Source organism: Dendrobates tinctorius, unplaced genomic scaffold (genome assembly GCF_039654945.1).
Source record: "Dendrobates tinctorius isolate UK_male_01 unplaced genomic scaffold, ASM3965494v1 ptg000016l, whole genome shotgun sequence".
NCBI classification, from domain to species: Eukaryota; Metazoa; Chordata; class Amphibia; order Anura; family Dendrobatidae; genus Dendrobates; species Dendrobates tinctorius.
In genome coordinates this window covers 35,945,900-35,965,490 of record NW_027361684.1, presented here as the reverse complement: position 1 = coordinate 35,965,490, position 19,591 = coordinate 35,945,900, and the positions used below count along the sequence as shown (strand labels likewise).

The 19,591-nt window shown below is 45.9% G+C and overlaps 1 protein-coding gene across 2 annotated transcripts in view; it reads right to left on the bottom strand.

Moving 5' to 3' along the window:
- RPA1 (replication protein A1) overlaps positions 1-19,591 on the bottom strand; it is a 123,804-nt gene that overhangs the window by 59,106 nt on the left and 45,107 nt on the right. For both annotated transcript variants that reach the window (XM_073565683.1, XM_073565682.1), the window contains 2 exons: positions 16,411-16,482; positions 13,996-14,119 (listed from right to left, as the gene is read on the bottom strand). In XM_073565683.1, coding sequence (XP_073421784.1) covers positions 13,996-14,119; positions 16,411-16,482 — 196 coding nt within the window. The remainder of the gene's footprint in view (positions 1-13,995; positions 14,120-16,410; positions 16,483-19,591) is intronic.

The following is a 19,591-nucleotide window of genomic DNA, read 5'->3' as shown; positions in this document are numbered from 1 at the left end:
TTATGATATCTCAAAAAAGGGGTGACAGATTCCCTTTAAGTCCACTGACATGCATAGCTCGTCACGGCCGGGTGTCGGTGCCCGCACCATGACGGACTATGTCCATCATGCATTTAAACTGTCACTGCATGTAAACACAGCTGTCACTGACTGACCGATCACAGCATGATCGCAAAGGAGATGCTGAGATATCAGCACCTCTTGCCCATTCAGTGCAACAGCTCTGCGCTGCCAGTGCCCGAGCTTCTGTACCAAGACAGGAGTGGCGCCTGGCTGTTAATATGAACCCCCCCTCCCTCCCCCTTAAATGCTGCGATCGAGCGCAAACGCAACATTCAGCAGGGAGGCAGAGGGATGGGAGCCTTCAGATCGGCGCCCCTGAGATGGGTCGATAGTTGCCACGGTGACCCGGTGTCTTCATGGCTACCCCGGGTCACCAAGCTACGGAAAGCTTCTAAGACCATGCTCACAGCATGGGGGTCAGCTTTCGGTATAAGTGTAATGCACTGCATTGCTGGTGTACTGCGATATATTATACCTGCAAAGAGGCAAACTATGCTTTATCATCATACTGCTTGGAAAAAGTGGAATCAAATGCAAACAAAAAGACAAATGTAAATAAAAATAGTGCCTCTGGAAATGTCATTTTGTCCCGCAGGGGGGGGGGGGAGCTAGTTTCCAAAATGTTGTCATTTGTCCGCACTGCACACTGCAGTATTTTGCTTGGTCTCAGGACAGAGAGGTATGACTGCGCAGAAGCGTGATGCCAGGGAACACTGTGTGAATGACGCAGGGACGCATCATCCACATGAAGCAAGAATCATAAGATGGGAGGCGTAGGACCAAGAACATAGACCGTATAGGCCATATCTCATATTAGCCATACCTGGTGACAGGTTCCCTTTAAGAGGAACCTGTCAGGGGATTCAAACTGCCCTAATCAGTTTCAGCTCAAAATACCAACAGGTCTCATTACCAAGAGCTGCTATACACACTATGTAATGTAATAAGGGTATAACACAATGTCTTTTAGACGCCTACGTAGCCGCAGTTTTTGGTGCAAAAGACAAGCGGTCTCCAGCAGAAGCATGGACCAATCGCTTCTTTTAGCATCTTCACAATTTTTAAAGCTTGAAGTGGCTAAAACTGGGAACAGTGGTTAACTGGGAAACAGAGACCTGCGAAACCCATAAAGGCAACAGGTTTCTGCTAATAGTCAAGAATAATTATCTTTCACAATTGGTGCAGAATCCAACCAGAGGAGCAGCACTTTTACACCTAATACTATCTAACAGACCTGACAGAATAACAAATCTGCAGGTTGTTGGGCATCTGGGAAATAGCGACCACAATATTGTACAGTTTCACTTGTCTTTCGCTAGGGGGACATGTCAGGGAGTCACAAAAACACTGAACTTTAGGAAGGCAAAGTTTGACCAGCTTAGAGATGCCTTTAATCTGGTTGACTGGGACAATGTCCTCAGAAATAAGAATACAGAAAATAAATGGGAAATGTTTATACCTTGTGGGAATAAAAGGACAAGAAATAGGAAAAACCCAATGTGGTTAAACAAAAAAGTAAGAGGAGCAATTAACAGTAAAAAGAAAGCATTTACACTACTAAAGCAGGATGGCACCGTTGAAGCTCTAAAAAACTATAAGGAGAAAAATTCTTTATCTAAAAAAATAATTAAAGCTGCCAAAAAGGAAACAGAGAAGCACACTGCTAAGGAGAGTAAAACTAATCCTAAGTTGTTCTTCAACTATATCAATAGTAAAAGAATCAAAAGTGAAAGTGTAGGCCCATTAAAAAATTGTGAGGAAAGTATGATTGTAGATGAGGAAAAAGCTAATATATTAAACACCACCTTCTCCACGGTATTCACGGTGGAAAATGAAATGCCGAGAGACAAACAAAACCCTATATTAAGGGTCACCAATCTAACCCAAGAAGAGGTGCGAAACCGGCTAAATAAGATTAAAATAGATAAATCTCCGGGTCCGGATGGCATACACCCACGAGTACTAAGAGAACTAAGTAATGTAATAGACAAACCATTATTTCTTATATTTAGAGACTCTATAGCGACGGGGTCTGTTCCACAGGACTGGCGCATAGCAAATGTGGTGCCAATATTCAAAAAGGACTCTAAAAGTGAACCTGGAAATTATAGGCCAGTAAGTCTAACCTCTATTGCTGGTAAAATATTTGAAGGGTTTCTGAGGGATGTTATTCTGGATTATCTTAATGAGAATAAGGAGATTTTTGTGTACTCACCGTAAAATCTCTTTCTCTTAGCCTTTAATTGGGGGACACAGAACCGTGGGTGTTATGCTGCTGTCCACTAGGAGGCGACACTATGCATAACCTGAAAAAGATTAACTTTGTCTCCTCCTCTGCAGTATACACCCCTGGACGGCGTCAGCCTTCTCCAGTTTTGTGCAAAAGCATTAGGAGGAAAATACCAGAAACATAACCATGCCTGTAAGAAGGCTACTATAAACGAGCTCAAACAACAATATGAGCACCCAACCGTAACAACGGCCCGCAAGGGCAACAGGGTGGGAGCTGTGTCCCCCAATTAAAGGCTAAGAGAAAGAGATTTTACGGTGAGTACACAAAAATCTCCTTTACTCTGTCGCCTTATTGGGGGACACAGAACCGTGGGACGTCCCAAAGCAGTCCCTGGGCGGGAAGCAGTGGACGAATATTGTGCTGACAGTCCCCTAGACTTGGGGTACTGCCGCCTGCAGGACCCGTCTACCCAGGCTCGCATCCGCTGAGGACTGGGTATGCACTCGGTAGTGTTTTGTAAATGTGTGCAGGCTAGTCCAAGTGGCCGCCTTACACACTTGATGTGCCGAGGCCTGATGCCGAATGGCCCAAGAGGCCCCTACCGCCCGCGTAGAGTGTGCCGTGATACCGGCCGGAAGAGGACAATTGTTGAGGTGGTAAGCCTCTTGAATGGTGGACTTGATCCACCTAGCAAGGGTGGCTTTGGAAGCCAGTAGGCCCTTGCGAACGCCTTCTGGAAGAAGGAAGAGTGAATCAGACTTCCGGAAAGGAGCAGTTCTAGACACGTAAACACGCAATGCCCTGACAAGGTCAAGCGTATGCAGAGCCTTCTCCACCCTATGAACGGGAGCCGGGCAAAGGGACGGTAGTGAGATTTCCTCATTGAGGTGGAAGCTAGACACAACCTTCGGAAGGAAGGATGGGACTGTACGTAGAACCACCTTGTCCTGATGAAAAACCAGGAAGGGTTGTCTGCAGGAAAGAGCTGAAAGTTCAGACACCCTGCGTAGCGAGGTGATCGCCACCAGGAAAACCACTTTCTGTGATAGAAAGCGGAGTGAGACCTCCTTAAGGGGTTCAAAAGGAGGTGACTGTAGTGCTGTCAAGACCAGGTTGAGGTCCCACGTCTCCAAGGGACGTTTGTAGGGGGGAACCAAATCGGGAAACCCCTTGGAGAAAAGTCTTCACTTGCGGCTTGTTAGCAATACGCCTCTGAAAGAGCACTGAAAGCGCTGACACCTGGCTCTTCAGCGAGCCCAGGGATAGCCCAGCGTCCAGGCCTGACTGAAGGAAACCGAGGACCCTTGGAAGAGAATAGGGGAGTGGGATCTGCCCACGAGATTCGCACCATGTGAAGAAAACCTTCCAGGTACGATAGTAAATCCTGGCTGAAGTTGGCTTTCGAGCCCTGATCATGGTTTTAACGACTTCCGGTGAAAAACCTGCTTGGGTCAAAACCCAGGTCTCAATGGCCACACCGTCAAATTGAGAGCTCCTGAGTTCTGGTGGAAGAACGGGCCTTGTGACAGAAGGTCGGGACGTGTGGGGAGACGCCAGGGAGCGTCTGCTGTGAGTTGCACAACGTCGGCGTACCATGTACGCCTGGGCCAGTCTGGAGCGATCAGGATGGTGGGAACTCCCTCTTGCTTGATCTTCCTCAGGACTCTGGAGATCAGGGGAAGAGGTGGAAAAATGTACAGAAGCTGTAACTGGGTCCAGTCCTGAACCAGGGCATCTGCTCCGAGCGACCGCGGATCGCGCGTCCTGGCCATGAAATTGGGAACCCTGGCATTGAGATGGGATGCCATTAGATCCACGTCCGGGGTGCCCCAACGATGACAGATCTGACAGAAAACTTCGGGATGGAGAGACCCCCCCCCCCCCCCCCCCCCCGAGTCCATTCCTTGTCGGCTGAGATAGTCGGCTTCCCAGTTGTCCACACCCGGAATGTGTACCGCAGAGAGTACCGACCTCGCATTCTCTGCCCATTGTAGGAATCGTGTTACTTCGGTCATCGCCTGGATGCTGCGGGTGCCGCCTTGATGGTTCACATATGCCACTGCCGTGGCATTGTCCGACTGTACTCTGATATGAGAGTCTGCTAGCAAGTGATGGAAGGCTTTCAACGCCAGGAAGATGGCCCGGATTTCCAGGATGTTGATGGGCATGGTCGCTTCCATTGGTGACCACCTGCCTTGCGCTCTGTGATGCAGGTGCACCGCGCCCCAACCTATAAGGCTCGCGTCGGTGGTGAAAACCTTCCATTGACCGGAGAGAAAGGATTTTCCCCTTGCAAGCGAGGTTGGCTCGAGCCACCAGTGCAGGGACCTCCTGGTTTTTGCTGATAACCGGAACTCCCTGTCGAGGGAGAACGGATTCCTGTCCCAGGACTTGAGGATGGCCAGTTGAAGGGGTCTGAGGTGAAACTGGGCAAACGGTACTGCCTCCATTGCTGCTGCCATCCTGCCAAGTACTCTCATGGCATACCGGAGAGATCTGGGGGACTTGCGGAGGAGTGTGTGAACTCCCAGACGGAGAGCCAGTGCGTTGTCTCCGGGGAGAATCACCAGACCCTTGGAGGTGTCGAATAACATCCCCAGGAAGGTCAGAGACTGACTCGGGGTAGTCGAGGACTTCTGTAAATTGACTAACCACCCCAGGCGCCTCAGAGTGTCGATCGTGATCGAGACGTTGACCTCGCAGTCCTTGAGGGTGGGGGCCTTGATGAGAAGGTCGTCCAGGTATGGAACGACTACTATGCCTCTGGAGTGCAGAACGTCCATGGTAGCTGCCATGACCTTTGTAAATGTTCTGGGAGCTGTGGCGAGACCGAATGGGAGGGCCACAAACTGGTAATGGTCTTGGTTGATTGCGAATCTGAGGAACCTCTGATGGGCGGGAGCAATCGGTATATGCAGGTATGCGTCTTGTATGTCTATGGAGGCGAGATATTCTCCTTTTTCCATGGACGCAACGATTGACCGGAGGGATTCCATGCGAAAGTGACGAACTCGAACATACTTGTTGAGTTGCTTGAGGTCTAGTATGGATCGGACGCTGCCTTTCTTGGGCACCACGAACAGGTTGGAGTAGAACCCTCGGAAGCGCTCTTCTGCTGGGACCGGCACGGACTCCTGCTTGCCGGAGGGAAGAAACCGCTTGACGGAAGGCCTGAGCTTTGAGCGGGGATTTTGGAGGGACAGATGGAAAAAACCTGTGCGGTGGGCTGGTAGTAAACTCGATTTTGTATCCTGAAGACACTATTTCCTTGACCCACTTGTCGTCTGTAATAGGCAGCCAGACCTGCTGAAAGAGTAGCAGTCGTCCGCCTACAAGTGGGGTGTCTTCCGGAGGGCATGAGTCAAGATGAGAGAAAAGTCTGAGGTTTTCCTCCTTTAGATTTCGCTTGGCTTGCCTTTGACTGCCAGTTTCTGTCCGGCCTCTGTGCCGCACGTGTGTTGTCCCTGCGGGGGGGGGAACGACTACGGTTTTGTGCTGGGCGTGAGACGGACCAGCCTGAAGAATTCCGAAAGGATCGGAAATGAGATTGATTACGTCTTTTAAACGTGCGTTTTGGTCTTAATTGAGGGAGGGAAGTACTTTTGCCCCCGGTAGCATTGGATATCATTGTATCCAGCTTTTCACCGAAAAGACGGCCACTGAAGTGCAGGAGATTTGTTAGGGACTTTTTTGAGGCCGCATCCGCTTTCCATTCTCTTAGCCAGAGAATACGCCGGATTGTAATGGCGTTTGATGCTATTCCCGCTATTCCTCTTGCAGAGTCCAACGCTGCAAGGACCATGTAATCTGCCACCACTGCAATTTGCACCGCCTGGTCCGCCAGCTGAGGATTTGAAGCTTGAAGGCCCTTTTGCAATAGAGCAGCCCAAGCCATGATGACCTTGTGCTGCCCAAACTGAAGCAAATGCGGGCGCCAAAGAGGCACCTGCCGCTTCAAAGATTGAACGAGCCATGCGTTCGACTTGTCTGTCTGCCGTGTCCTTGAGGGTTGAACTATCCGGCAGCGAGAGAAGCGTTTGTGCTGCCAGCCTAGAGACTGGAGGGTCCACTTCAGGCGGATCTGTCCAATCCTTGGTGTCTTTCTGTGGGAAGGGGTACCTTGCTTCCAAATACTTGCGATTGGCGAATTTTTTCTCAGGCTGCGAAAAATGCTTAGAAAGGATTTTTTTAAATTCCGGGTGATTAGGGAAGACCTTCGATGGTTTCTGAACACTTTCAAAGGAAATCTTGTGTTCTAGTGCATCCGGGGTTGGATCTGAAATGTCCAGCACCCGAAGGATGGAAGAGACGATATCCTCAACTATCGCAGTATTGCTAGGGGGACAAGGGAGCAGAGCGGTCTCTGTTTCGTTATCTGAGTTGGAGTCGCATATGCCCTGAGTCTTGCGCATCGCTAAGGAGCTCCCTAGCGGGCGAACTAGAGCGGAGGTTTTCCCTGGTCTGGGATTGTGGAGATTCGCATTGTCTTTCCCTATCAGGGGACGGCCTCGGTGACCTGGAGCCACTGTCTCTCTCCCTGGAGGGGGAAGGCCTATTGCTATGTGAGGACGCAGATGAACGCGACCTGTGGGTCCGCTTACGCCTCGAACTGTCGGAAGCGCCCTGCACGTGAGACCGGACGTCCCTTTGCTGTTTAACGTTCATAGCCGAGACATGACCCTGCAGTAATGTGGAGGTCAGGTTATCTATGGACTGTGTCATAGACTGCGACATCTGAGTTGCCCATTCCGGCGCAGTAGCGGTCGCAGAAGCGTTGGTAGGGATTTCTTGGGGTTCTGCTCCTGTTTTTTGGGTACAGTCCCGATAGTGCGGATACGTGCTGCCGCTGGGGAGAGTGACCTTGCAGGCTGTGCAGACTGCATAAAAGCAGTCTTGCCTGGTTCTTTTCTTTGAGCCCGACATAGTACCTAGGCTGATTAATAGAGGCCCTACAGGGGTATCTACGCAGAGGAAAAAGGAGTAGGAGAGCGCTATATGGAATAGGAATTCACAGCTGAGTACCAAGGACCCAGCTGTGATCTTACCCCACCGGTGCTCCCCTGAGGTCCAGCGCTGATAAGCCTCACGTCCTGTGCCCCCCGGAGACTCTGTGCTGCCTTCCTCCAGGTGCAGCAAGATGGCCACCGGATTCTGAGGTGGAGAGGGAAGGGGGCGGAGAGCTGGAAAAGGGCACGCTGGGCCATGTAAAAGCGCGCCCTTCCTGCCTCGATCCGCCCCTTCTATGACACTGCAGTGTCATTTTCGTCATCCGGGGGCGGGCCGGGGGCGGGGAAAAGCGGTCTAAATTAGAGGCCCGATGTCCAGGAAGGCTCCAGAGCGGCGCGGTAGTCCGGGAGGGGGTCGGATTTGCACCGGACCACCCCGGAATGGGCGACTGGCTAGCGGTGGGGGCAGCAGGGCTAGCGGTTCCTGTGTGGGGGGTCCCTGGAGCGCCATGGAGCCACTGCTGCTGCAGAGGCAGGGGCGCAGAAAGCCCTGTCTCTGCTGTGCCACGTCTGCCTGCACCCTCCCCCGGCCCCAGCAGGATCCCACAGCTGGTCTGGGGTCCCTGGTGCAGAATGCTGTCGGTACTCCGACCCTACCTGCGGCGTCTCAACCTAATGCCCCCTGCGGGGGATTAGGGAGGGTGCGTCTGTCACCGTCAGGGGGTCTTCATCCTTGCCTCAACCTCAACCCAGACCCTGAAGGGGGTTGGGGAAGGAGGGGGGCGTCTCAACTTCGGACCAGTACCCGAGGGACTGGGGAAGGAGCGACATGGGGAACTGCCATCTCCACTTCAACTGGGCACCACAAAAAAGGGGGCCAAGGAAGGAGCCATGCCGGGAGTCTCGCAGGAGACCCACTTTTCTTCATCTGTTCCGACGAAAGGAAAAAAAGGAAAAAAGGTGTGCCTCCTTGCGACACTAAGCAAAAACTGGAGAAGGCTGACGCCGTCCAGGGGTGTATACTGCAGAGGAGGAGACAAAGTTAATCTTTTTCAGATTATGCATATAGTGTCGCCTCCTAGTGGACAGCAGCATAACACCCACGGTTCTGTGTCCCCCAATAAGGCGACAGAGTAAACTGTTTAACGCCATATCAGCATGGGTTTATGAGGAATCGCTCCTGTCATACCAATCTAATCAGTTTTTATGAAGCGGTAAGCTATAGACTGCACCATGGTGAGTCATTGGACGTGGTAGATTTTGATTTTTCCAAAGCGTTTGATACCGTGCCACACAAGAGGTTGGTACACAAAATGAGAGTGCTGGGTTTGGGGGAAAATGTGTGTAAATGGGTAAGTAACTGGCTTATTGATAGAAAGCAGAGGGTGGTTATAAATGGTATATTCTCTAACTGGGTTGCTGTGACCAAAGGGATACCGCAGGGGTCGGTGTTGGGACCTATTCTCTACAACATATTTATTAACGATCTGGTAGAAGGTTTGCACAGTAAAATATCGATATTTGCAGATGATACAAAACTATGTAAAGCAGTCAATACAAGAGAAGATAGTATTCTGCTACAGATGGATCTGGATAAGTTGGGAACTTGGGCTGAAAGGTGGCAGATGCAGTTTAACAATGATAAATGTAAGGTTATACACATGGGAAGAAGGAATCAATATCACCATTACACACTGAACGGTAAACCACTGGGTAAATCTGACATGGAGAAGGACTTGGGGATCCTAGTTAATGATAAACTTACCTGGAGCAGCCAGTGCCAGGCAGCGGCTGCCAAGGCAAACAGGATCATGAGGTGCATTAAAAGAGGTTTGGTACACATGATGAGAGCATTATACTGCCTCTGTACAAATCTCTGGCTAGACCGCACATGGAGTACTGTGTACAGTTTTGGGCACCGGTGCTCAGCAAGGATATAATGGAAATAGAGCGGGTACAAAGGAGGGCAACAAAATTAAGGGGATGGGGGAATTACAATACCCAGAGAGATTAGCAAAATTAGGATTATTTAGTCTAGAAAAAAGGCGACTGAGGGGCGCACTAATAACCATGTATAAGTATATAAGGGGACAATACAAATATCTCTCCGAGGATCTGTTTATACCAAGGAAGGTGACGGTCACAAGGGGGCGTTCTCTGCATCTGGAGAAGAAAAGGTTTTTCCACCAACATAGAAGAGGATTCTTTACTGTTAGGGCAGTGAGAATCTGGAATTCCCTGCGTGAGGAGGTGGTGATGGCGAACTCAGTCGAAGGCTTCAAGAGAGGCCTGGATGTCTTCCTGGAGCGTAACAATATTGTATCTTACAGTTATTGTTAGGTTCTTTAGAAGAACGTAGATCTGGGGATTTATTCTGATAGAATTTTATAGGCTGAACTGGATGGACTAATGTCTTTTTTCGGCCTTACTAACTATCTTACTATGTTACTAAAAGAAGTTACAAGACAGAACATGTAAAAACACGTACAAAGCAAGTTGTCTTGACATTGCGCACATGCACTGGATTCATTCTTTTTAGTGGGTCTTTAGCAGTTCTTCAGGCAGGTTGCAGGCAGAATTTACCTGAAAAAAAACATTGAGCGCACAAAGCCCAACAGTGAAGCATATCAGACAAACGTTTCTCTTAGGCTAAGTGCCCACATTGCAGAAATGCTGCGGAAATGTCCGCAGCATTTCCGAAACTCCCTGCCGCGGGTAAAACGCATGCGGAATTCGCATGCGTTTTCCTGCAAAACACAAGCGTTTTTAGCTTGCAGAATACTTGCGCTTTCCAAGCGATTTGAAGCATTGCTTGGAAAGGTGATTGACAGGTTGGTCACACTTGTCAAGCACAGTGCTTGACAAGTGTGACCACCTTTTTACTATTGATGCTGTCTATGCCGTTTTACTATTGATGCTGTCTATGCCATTTTACTATTGATGCTGTCTATGCCATTTTACTATTGATGCTGTCTATGCTGCATCAATAGTAAAAGATAGAATGTAAAAAATAAAAAATATGGTTATTCTCACCTTCTGAAGGCCCCTGATGTCATTAGCGGCGCTCCCGGTACGTTCCGTTCCCAGGGATGCTTTGCGTGAAGGACCTTTGTGACGTCATGCTCGTGAGACCGCAACGTCATCTCAGGTGATTCGCACAATGCATCCCTGGGATCGGAAGATGCCGGCAGCGTGACTGAGAGATGGGAGGATTCCGGGGGCCATCAGAAGGTGAGTATATCACTATTTTTTATTTTAATTCTACTTTTTACAGGATTATAGTACCCAGGGCATGGAGGACAGTCTCCTCTCCTCCAGACCCTAAGTACCATCCGCACATGAAGCGCTCACTTTACGCATGGCGGGTATAGCCACATGCATAAAGTGAGCGTTTCGATGCAATCCTATGGAGGTGGAATCGACGTGATGCCACAGAAATAATGGACATGCTGCGGATTTTACCGCTATTCAATTCCGCAGCGGTAAAATCCGCAGCATGGGCACACCAACTGCGGAATCCCATAGGATTCCATGGGGGTGCATTTTAATAGCATTTTTTTAAGAGTTTCCGCTGCGGCAGAAACGCATAGAAAACGCAACGTGGGCACACAGCCTTAATGTATACAGCAAGACAACTTGTATTGGGATGTGGCCAGGAGGGCGCAGTGCGCATTCTGCCCTATGACGAAGGCATGATTTTGGAAACTATGTCCTTGTATTTTCAAAACATATGAACGCACGAAAAGCCACAGAATAAATGGATATGATGTGGATTTAAGATCTGCAGTGTAGGTCAATTTATGCTCTTAAGAAGTCTTATTCACGATGCTGACAGTAACTGATTGCTGCAGATTTTCATTTGTACAAACGTGCAACGTGGGAATATACCTTTACTCTCATTTTATCCAAGTCATGTCTTTATTTACCAAAACAATGTGGCTGGTTGCCCTTGGAAACAGACAGCAGGTTATCATCACACCATTGCCATGTATGATGAAACAGCAAAGATCAAAATATGTAACTATGCTTATAACACACTGCTTTCTTCTAGTGGGAACCAGAATCAAATGGAATCTGTCACATCATAGACGCAGTTCGATCTGCACACAGCACAGCAGAGGACCAGAATGATATATAGGCTTTTGGTATTGGATTCAGTATAACTAGTAATTAAAATCCTGGGTGTTTATATGCAGTCCTATGGGTGGTCCTACCAGTGACTGACAGCTCTCTGCATGCAGTCATACAAGTCATTTCAATGAATAAAATGCAAGTTATACTGAAAGTTTTCCTCAAAACCATATCAATTAGTTCTGCTCGATAACATTCTGTCTGCAGATCAGATACCACTTTCAACATGACAGATTTGCTTTAAGCTGTAATATATCAAAAGATCCTACGACTCCAAAAGTCAGTAGATCATCATAGTAGTCACCACTAATGGATTAGAGACCCACTATGAGGCTCCTGGATGGGGCAGCGGGCTTACACCTTTTTTTTTTTTTAATTTTTTTTTATTTATTTATTTTTTTTTAACATTGGTGTAAACGGGCAACGGATCTGTTAATGCAACGCCCATTGTAGTGTATTTCTAATGGATCTGGCAAGAAAAATTTATAATGGATCTGTTGACCATTAACTGCAATGTTAATTAAAAAAATAGGTCCGTCCGAAATCGGTTAGTGAATAACAGACTTAACCCCTTCATGACCGGAGGTATTTTTGGCTTTTCATTTTTTGCTACCCTTCTTCCCAGAGACATAACTTTGAGTTGTACTTTTGAACACCACCATTAGTTTTAACATATCGTGCCCTGGAAAATGAGAAAAAAAATTCAGTGAAATTGCGAAAAAAAAAAGTGCAATGCCACAATTGTTTTGCTTTTTTAACTATGTTCACTAAATGCTAAAAGTGACCTGCCATTATGATTCTCCAGGTCATTACGAGATCACAGGCACCAAACATGTCTAGGTTCTTTTTTTAAGTAGTGAAAAAAATTCAAAAATTCGTTACATTAAAAAAAATAATTAAAAATTGCGCCATTTTCCGATACCCATAATGTCTCCATTTTTCGTGATCTCTGGTTGGGTGAGGGCTTATTTTTTGCGTGACGAGCTGTCGTTTTAATGATACCATTTGGGTGCAGATTTGATCTTTTGATCGCCCGTTATTGCATTTTAATGCAATGTCGTGGTGACCAAAAAAACCTTAATTCTGGCATTTTTACTTTTTCTCGCTATGCTATTTAGCAATCAGGTTAATCCTTTTTTTTACTGATCGGGCGATTTTGAACAGGATGATACCAAAAATGAGCATGTTTGATTTTTTGTTTTATTTTGAATGGGGCAAAAGAGGGGTGGATTTGAGCTTTTAGATTTTTTTTAAAAACATTTTTTTTTTTTACTTTTGGCATGCTTCAATAGTCTCCATGGGAGACTAGCAACTGCCACAACCCGATTGGCTCTGCTACATGCAGGCCATGATCAGATCACCTGCATGTGCCAAAATACCTCACTTGCTATGGGCGCCGACCATCGGGTGGGCCCTCATAGCAATCCAGCAGTGACAACCATAGAAGTCTCCAGGAGACCTCTAGTTGTCTCGCCAACCAATCAGTGACCCACGATCACGTGACGGGGGTCACAGATGGGCGGATATCCGGCGCGATTGCCGGAAATCCATGTTAAATGCCGCTGTCAGCATTTGACAGCGGCAATTAACGGATTAACAGCTGCGGGAGGATCACGATTTCTCCCGCGGCTGATTGCGGCACATGTCAGCTGATCAGATCAGCTGTCACGAGCCGGAAATAGGTTCGGGCTCATTGCCGGAGCTCGCACCAAACAGGGGGAGGCGTCCAATGACGGATAGATCCGTCACTGGTCGTTAAGTGGTTAAAAGTTGTGTCAGCACAATTTTTTTTCCTAATGGATTTCTGCTAGCCCCATTGTAATGGATCATAACTGGACATGTGATCATAGCCTAACTAAGAACATGCAGAGATGCGAAGGTCAGGAACTCTAGTGTCACCTATTGGAAGTAGCAATTCTAAAAGTCAATATCGACCCTTATTAGAGTCTTCACACGACTTCGGATAAGACGGATTTCGGTTTTAAATTTTGCTAAGCCTCAGTAGATGAAAGTATAGTATTTGGACATGCGGTGCTGCTCTATTTTTTCCTAAATTTATGGGACACTGCATAGTATCTAACCCATCTTTTTATCACCAATCCAAACATTTGCACAAAATGTTTTAAAATTAGGAGACTGCAAAAAAAAAGATAACTTAAGTGGGTCCCCAGGCGGGTTTCTCATGACGTGTCAGTGGGCTTATATATTCTGATCAAATGGTTAACTAGGAACCTTGTATTCAGTTTAAAAAATTTTGCTTAGCCAATGTAAATGAATAAAAATATTTGGATGTGTGGTCCACATCTTTTCTTCTATAGTTCTGGTACATTATAGTTTCACTCTGCATTGTTTCAGAGGTTGTATGTTGTCCACTGGGAACAAATCACCAAAGCCCTGGGACTCCTACTTTTACATGGACCCATACTGCAGGTCCGTACTGCGGTATGAATTAAAGATGGCCATACACAAGGTTCTATTAATGTTGGCACCAAAATGTTTGCTTTCATTTTGCAGATCTCAGTAAGAAACATCTGTTTGCTAAAGCTTGGCCCATTGTACTTTGGCAGCATATTTGCTGTGCTAAAAGCATTGAACGTTCAATTGAAAAGTGAGCCTACTTACTTTGATTGGTATGGGTTCAGACTGGCAATTGGCACCACTTTAGACTGAGTGCCACCAGGTGTATTCGGTGCACCCCCTCCTCCGAATGGTTTAGACAGTCCTCTGTTCATAGAAAAAGGTGGAGCTGTTTTCAAGACAGAAAATCCATAGTAATTTATTAAGGATGACGACCAACTAAATAAAACACACTTAAGGATGCAGACTGATTAGACACATGAAAGGTATGATTGAGTGCAGTTTTCAATGCCTGGGTCTACAACCACATAAGCTCTTAAGCTTACCCAATATAATGAAGTAAAAAATAGCAATTTAAACCACAAAGCCCGGGAGGAATATTGCAGATAAATTTAAGAGGCTTTAAGGGGTCTGGTCAGATGAAATATTAGATCCCAGACCTCATGACAGTCCTCAATGCGGGTATTATTCAACATACAGAAATACAGCATCGCATGCCCAAATTGTACAATCAGGACTCCAAACCTCCCTCCTATGTTCTTTTGTAGCAGTTCCAATTAAAATCAGAAATTTTACGCAGCAGCTTGCCCCAGTATCTAGTCGAGGAGACCGCCATTCAATCTACAACAATGCAGCATACAAGAATAAGAATCCTCACCGAGATCAATTGGTACCAACCCCCATGGGTAAATATGACAATATAGGACTAAAAAAATTGCTAATTCCTCTCTTGTCACTGCTCCCAGACACCATAAGTCCTCTTCAGCTATGCCATTGCCGAGATGCACTACAATGAGCCATGGGCTTTGCCATGGTACTGGTCCCCGGTCATTTAGAAAAGGAGTGACCACAATTTCCAGGACATTGGGTTTAAAACAAACAAAAAAAAAACCTTTGCCGGTAACATTGGAAAGATTTTTTTTCTGTAAATACTTCCCAAAACATATGCATGTTACTGTGTTTAGTCATTTGATAACCATGTTGGGAGGGGGGATGTGCGCACAATTTTTTTTTCTTTCTTAAAACGAGTGCGCTCTGTAACCCACCTGAGAAAGCAATTAACATTAAAAATAATGAACAACTGCATTTATATATAAAAGTAAACTGCTGTTCACATGTTCAGTTTTCTGAGTGTGAACTGATGTGGCCACCACTACTCATTGTCCCGAGGTGCTTTATGGACGCCACTAATTAATATAGCATAACTGCAACCAAATTGGCAGCCGCGATCAGCTGATGCCCACCGCCAGATGGGAAATCTAGGATGACCGTGTGCAGGCAACATATCGAGAGTAGCAGAGGGAGGGCGCAGTAATTGTTTGCTTTTTTTTTTTTACTTTAGCACTGCAAGAACCGAATTTTAAATCTTAATATGGTGAACAACGCCTTTAAATGTAATTAAGCTTTAAAATAGGCAATTTTTTGCTTTAAAATGGTTTTCTGTTTTCAGAAAACTATGCCTTCCCCAACTATAGTTTGTTTTAGAAAGAAAAAAAAAAAAAAAGCTTTACAAGCCCTAGCAAAGTAAAGAACTCCGCTTCCATCACTGCTCTTAGTGTCTTATGGTCAGCGGCTGTCAACGTGACGAAAGCGCTGCAGACAATAACATACACCGGGAGCCGTCCACAGAGACACGGCTCTGGATCCATGGAGGGTGCATAAAGCATTTCTTGTTGGTTTACAAAAAAAAAACGCACGGAGACATGGATTTTCTGAAACCAGAAAACCACTTTAGTTAAATTCACTTCTGGTAAGGCTAAACGACAAACAGTATGGCCACACAGCTCTGACAGGATGTCATCCAACATTTCCAGACCCCTGAATAGGAAACCTGCAACACAACCAGCTCCAGGAAATCTGTGAGAAAACCCCTGCCACAAATGTAAGTTTGGGGCTACATGGTGACATGTGTCATTCAACAGCAATACCTTGACAAGTCACCTGTCCAAAAACATCCGTGCAGCTCGTTCGCAACTTGCTTTCAGAGTTATGAAATAAAGTCAAATTGCACATACATCACAGATGCATGTAACTTGCATTGAAGTCTATGTCAAGAGAGTTGCATGCAACTGGTGACCAACCACAAAAAAAAAAAAATTTAGAAACAATTCCGATTGTCACAGTTGTGGAAGTCACAGGTTACCATAATGCAACATAGGAAATTATTAAATGTGATGTTGAAATGCAATATGGCAATCTTATTGTTGCACGACAGAACACCACGTAGCCCTACCAGAACGGGGCAAAAGCGAACAGTCAATTGCCCCAGTAGGTGGATAAGTTTTGCAAACGCATTTGGCAACACCGTCTGGTTTCATCCTTAGCAACATGTATTTGAGCACCTTTTCTATGTTGTAAAAAAACAGATCAGAACCTAAATAAATAATATCTTCTTGACAATCACAATAGTAATGAAAACCTAAAGTATATACAGACAAGCAGCTCATGTCAATGCCTTACCAGAGTTTTGTGCAGGTTTGCTTGGTGGTGGTGGAGCTGGAGCAGGCGCTGCAGGTTGGGGAGCTCCTTGACCTGACAAACAATATTTAAGAAAAATATTTTTAAAATAATGTGATATTAAAGTCTTGACTGAAGACATTCTCTTTAAATTTCTGTTTTATCACCAAGTGCAAGTCAAAAAGATAAGAGAGCCTAATAGCCAGCTAAACAAGGGTTAAAATGTAATTGCCAAGACACTGTCCTTTATTGCCTCCTAATCAGGAGCATCTCAAAAGTGGTGTGTGCCTGGCCACAAATCTTCATGAATTAGAGAGCGGGCATCGCCACCTCCTCCTGATCTCTCTCTATTTTTGGCATAGTTTGCTTAGAAAATACCAAGAATTTTCAACTTTTCATAGTGTTTTAGGCCATACTTTGAGGTCTATATATTAGAAAAAGAAATCAGTACATAAGTATCACTCAGCACAAACACAAGCAAGAGGTGATGTGTAGGTAATCTGCTAAATATCTACGCCACTGGGAGACATGACTAATACTACAAATATAATCTAATGATGTATGCATGAAGGAAGTGCTACAAATACACAGACGAGCAGAAGGAAGAGCCCTTAGATTACAAAGCATCAACCACGTCAACAAGCAACGTCACAGTCCATATCCAAAATCAACACAAGATACACTTCTCATGCAGGCAGATGGCTGTGAAAAATAGTAATACGCAGACAGGACAATTCACAGATTATTTATCGTGGCGTTCAGAATCAATACATAATCACATCCGTTATAGTGCCATGAACAGGAGCACAAATACTGACAGAGCGACTATTCCATCAGACTTGTAAATCAGATTAGTAGACTTAAGTATTTTTCTGCACAGGTGGTAAACATTTTGAATTACTATTGGCTCAGAGGCAGGCAGTAATCTATAATAATAAATGCCCTAAGCAGCTTCCGGTTGTAACAACTTCGGTCCAGTTGTAACCGGTGACGTCACCGCTCACCTCTTTCCATGTTAACCCTCAACACACACACTCCTCTCACCTTTCACCATCTCCACTCACTCTTTCACTCCACATACGACCCTTTCTCTCACTCCGTCTCTCATACTCACGCCGTCATCGCCGCTGATCCACGATCCCCGACATCTTCTTCCGCCGGCGCCCTCCTGGATCCAGACGTCCTCCACGCCGGCGACATGTTCTTGCGGCGATGCCATTTTGGATCGGCGAAATCCCGCGATAGTCAAGATGGCGTCGCCGCAAGAACATGTCGCCGGCGTGGAGGACGTCGGGATCCAAAATTGCGTCGGCGAAATCTCGCGAGATTTTGACCGACGCCATTTTGGATCCCGACGTCGTCCACGCCGGCGACATGTTCTTCCGGCGACGCCATCTTGACTATCGCGGGATTTCACGATACTCAAGATGGCGTCGCCGCAAGAACATGTCGCCGGCGTGGACAACGTCTGGATCCAGGATGGCGCCGGCGGAAGATGTCGGGGATCGTGGAGCAGCGGCGATGACGGCGTCAGTATGAGACGGAGTGAGAGAAGGGGTCGTATGTGGAGTGAAGGAGTGAGTGGAGATGGTGAAAGGTGAGAGGAGTGTGTGTTGAGGAGTGTGTGTGTTGAGTGTTAACCTGGCAAAAGGTGTGATGCTATCGCATCCTCCCGATGCGATAGCATCGGGCCATAATCTAGTATAATGATAATAGTCCTAATAAAATGATACATAATGGCATAATTATTAAGGAAGGAAAAAGTTACAGTACAGTTGTAATATATACAATTCAATAGCTTAATAATCCTGCTAGCCCAACATCTGAAATACAATGTCCAGAAGAATGAGCTCCAGGAGATATTTTGTCCAATGGACTTTAAAGGGATTATCCAGGACTATTACATTTTTTTTTTAGTATTGGCCGAAGAGCTAAATAGGTAGGTAGTTGCTACCTGCCTGCCTGTTTGCCCAGCGCCAACCTCTGCTGGCCCAGAGAGAGCAGCTGCTTTCATTCCACTCTGCTGATGGGACTGTTGATATCATGCTGATAGCTGACGCCCCCTGCATAACTGTGGAGAGATGGCCATCAATCAGCAGGACTTCGGCTGTCACACCCATGTTGAAAGAGCAGCCCAGAAGAGTAGCTGCTCTGTTGACGAGCAGAAGCTGAATCAACAGTAGGAGCAGCTTGTGCCTCGTCTTGAACGGCAACTGCCAGCCTGTTTTTTGTGTGCTTTTTTTTACTGTGAGCTTATAAACTATGTCTTGGACACAAATTTGGACTTTAAAAGTATATAGACACTTTGGGGTGGTGGTTGGGGACAGGAGGTTCTTTACTTAATTTCACATATGGGCAAAAATAATTTTTTTCCTATTGTGTTTAAGATTTTGTACCATTTAGCTTCTGATGCATCAGTGTACACGGCAGGCTGCAAAAAGAGTTAACTGTAAAACAGTCAATGGGGGCAGGGATGAAAACTTACCATACTTACTTTTCCTGTACTCCTCTATTATGAGTTATGACCACATTAAAGTTGATGTGCAGGTAATCTGCACATCAACTTGATGTGGTTATTAACTTACAGGAGTTCAGAAATAGGCAATTGTGCAGCCTGCTGTGTACAGATGTTACATAGCTCAAATTTTGTAACAATGCTCAAATTTATTAAAAAAAAAAAAATATTACAATTAAGTAAAAATAAATGCCTCAAAATATGTCCACATTTTAGTTTGTTGATCAAGTTTTCCAGATTAAGGGTATGTGAATGTCTTTTTCAGGCGAGTCCGCTCCATAGGCCCCCAGAGAAAGCCTACATAGACACTAAGGCCGGAGTCACACTAAACGTATGAAACATCGGTCCGAGTCTCCCTGCCGAGAGTCGCACGAGGGTAATGCAAGTGTAATGCAGGTGTCATGTGAGTGTCATGCGAGTACAATCCGATTTTAATCCGCACGCAGTGTGATTGTTATCCAATTGCAATGTGATTTTAACATGAGCTTTTACATAGAGCAATTCTCTCATTTACACATCGTTTTCGAAATATATTTGTATATTTTAGATAGACTAAGAGCCAGCAATTCATGTGTCGCATACAGAAAAATCAGAGTGACAGGTTAGAATAGATATATACACATAGAATATATAGATATATAGAGGTCAGTGACACACACATTACATAGA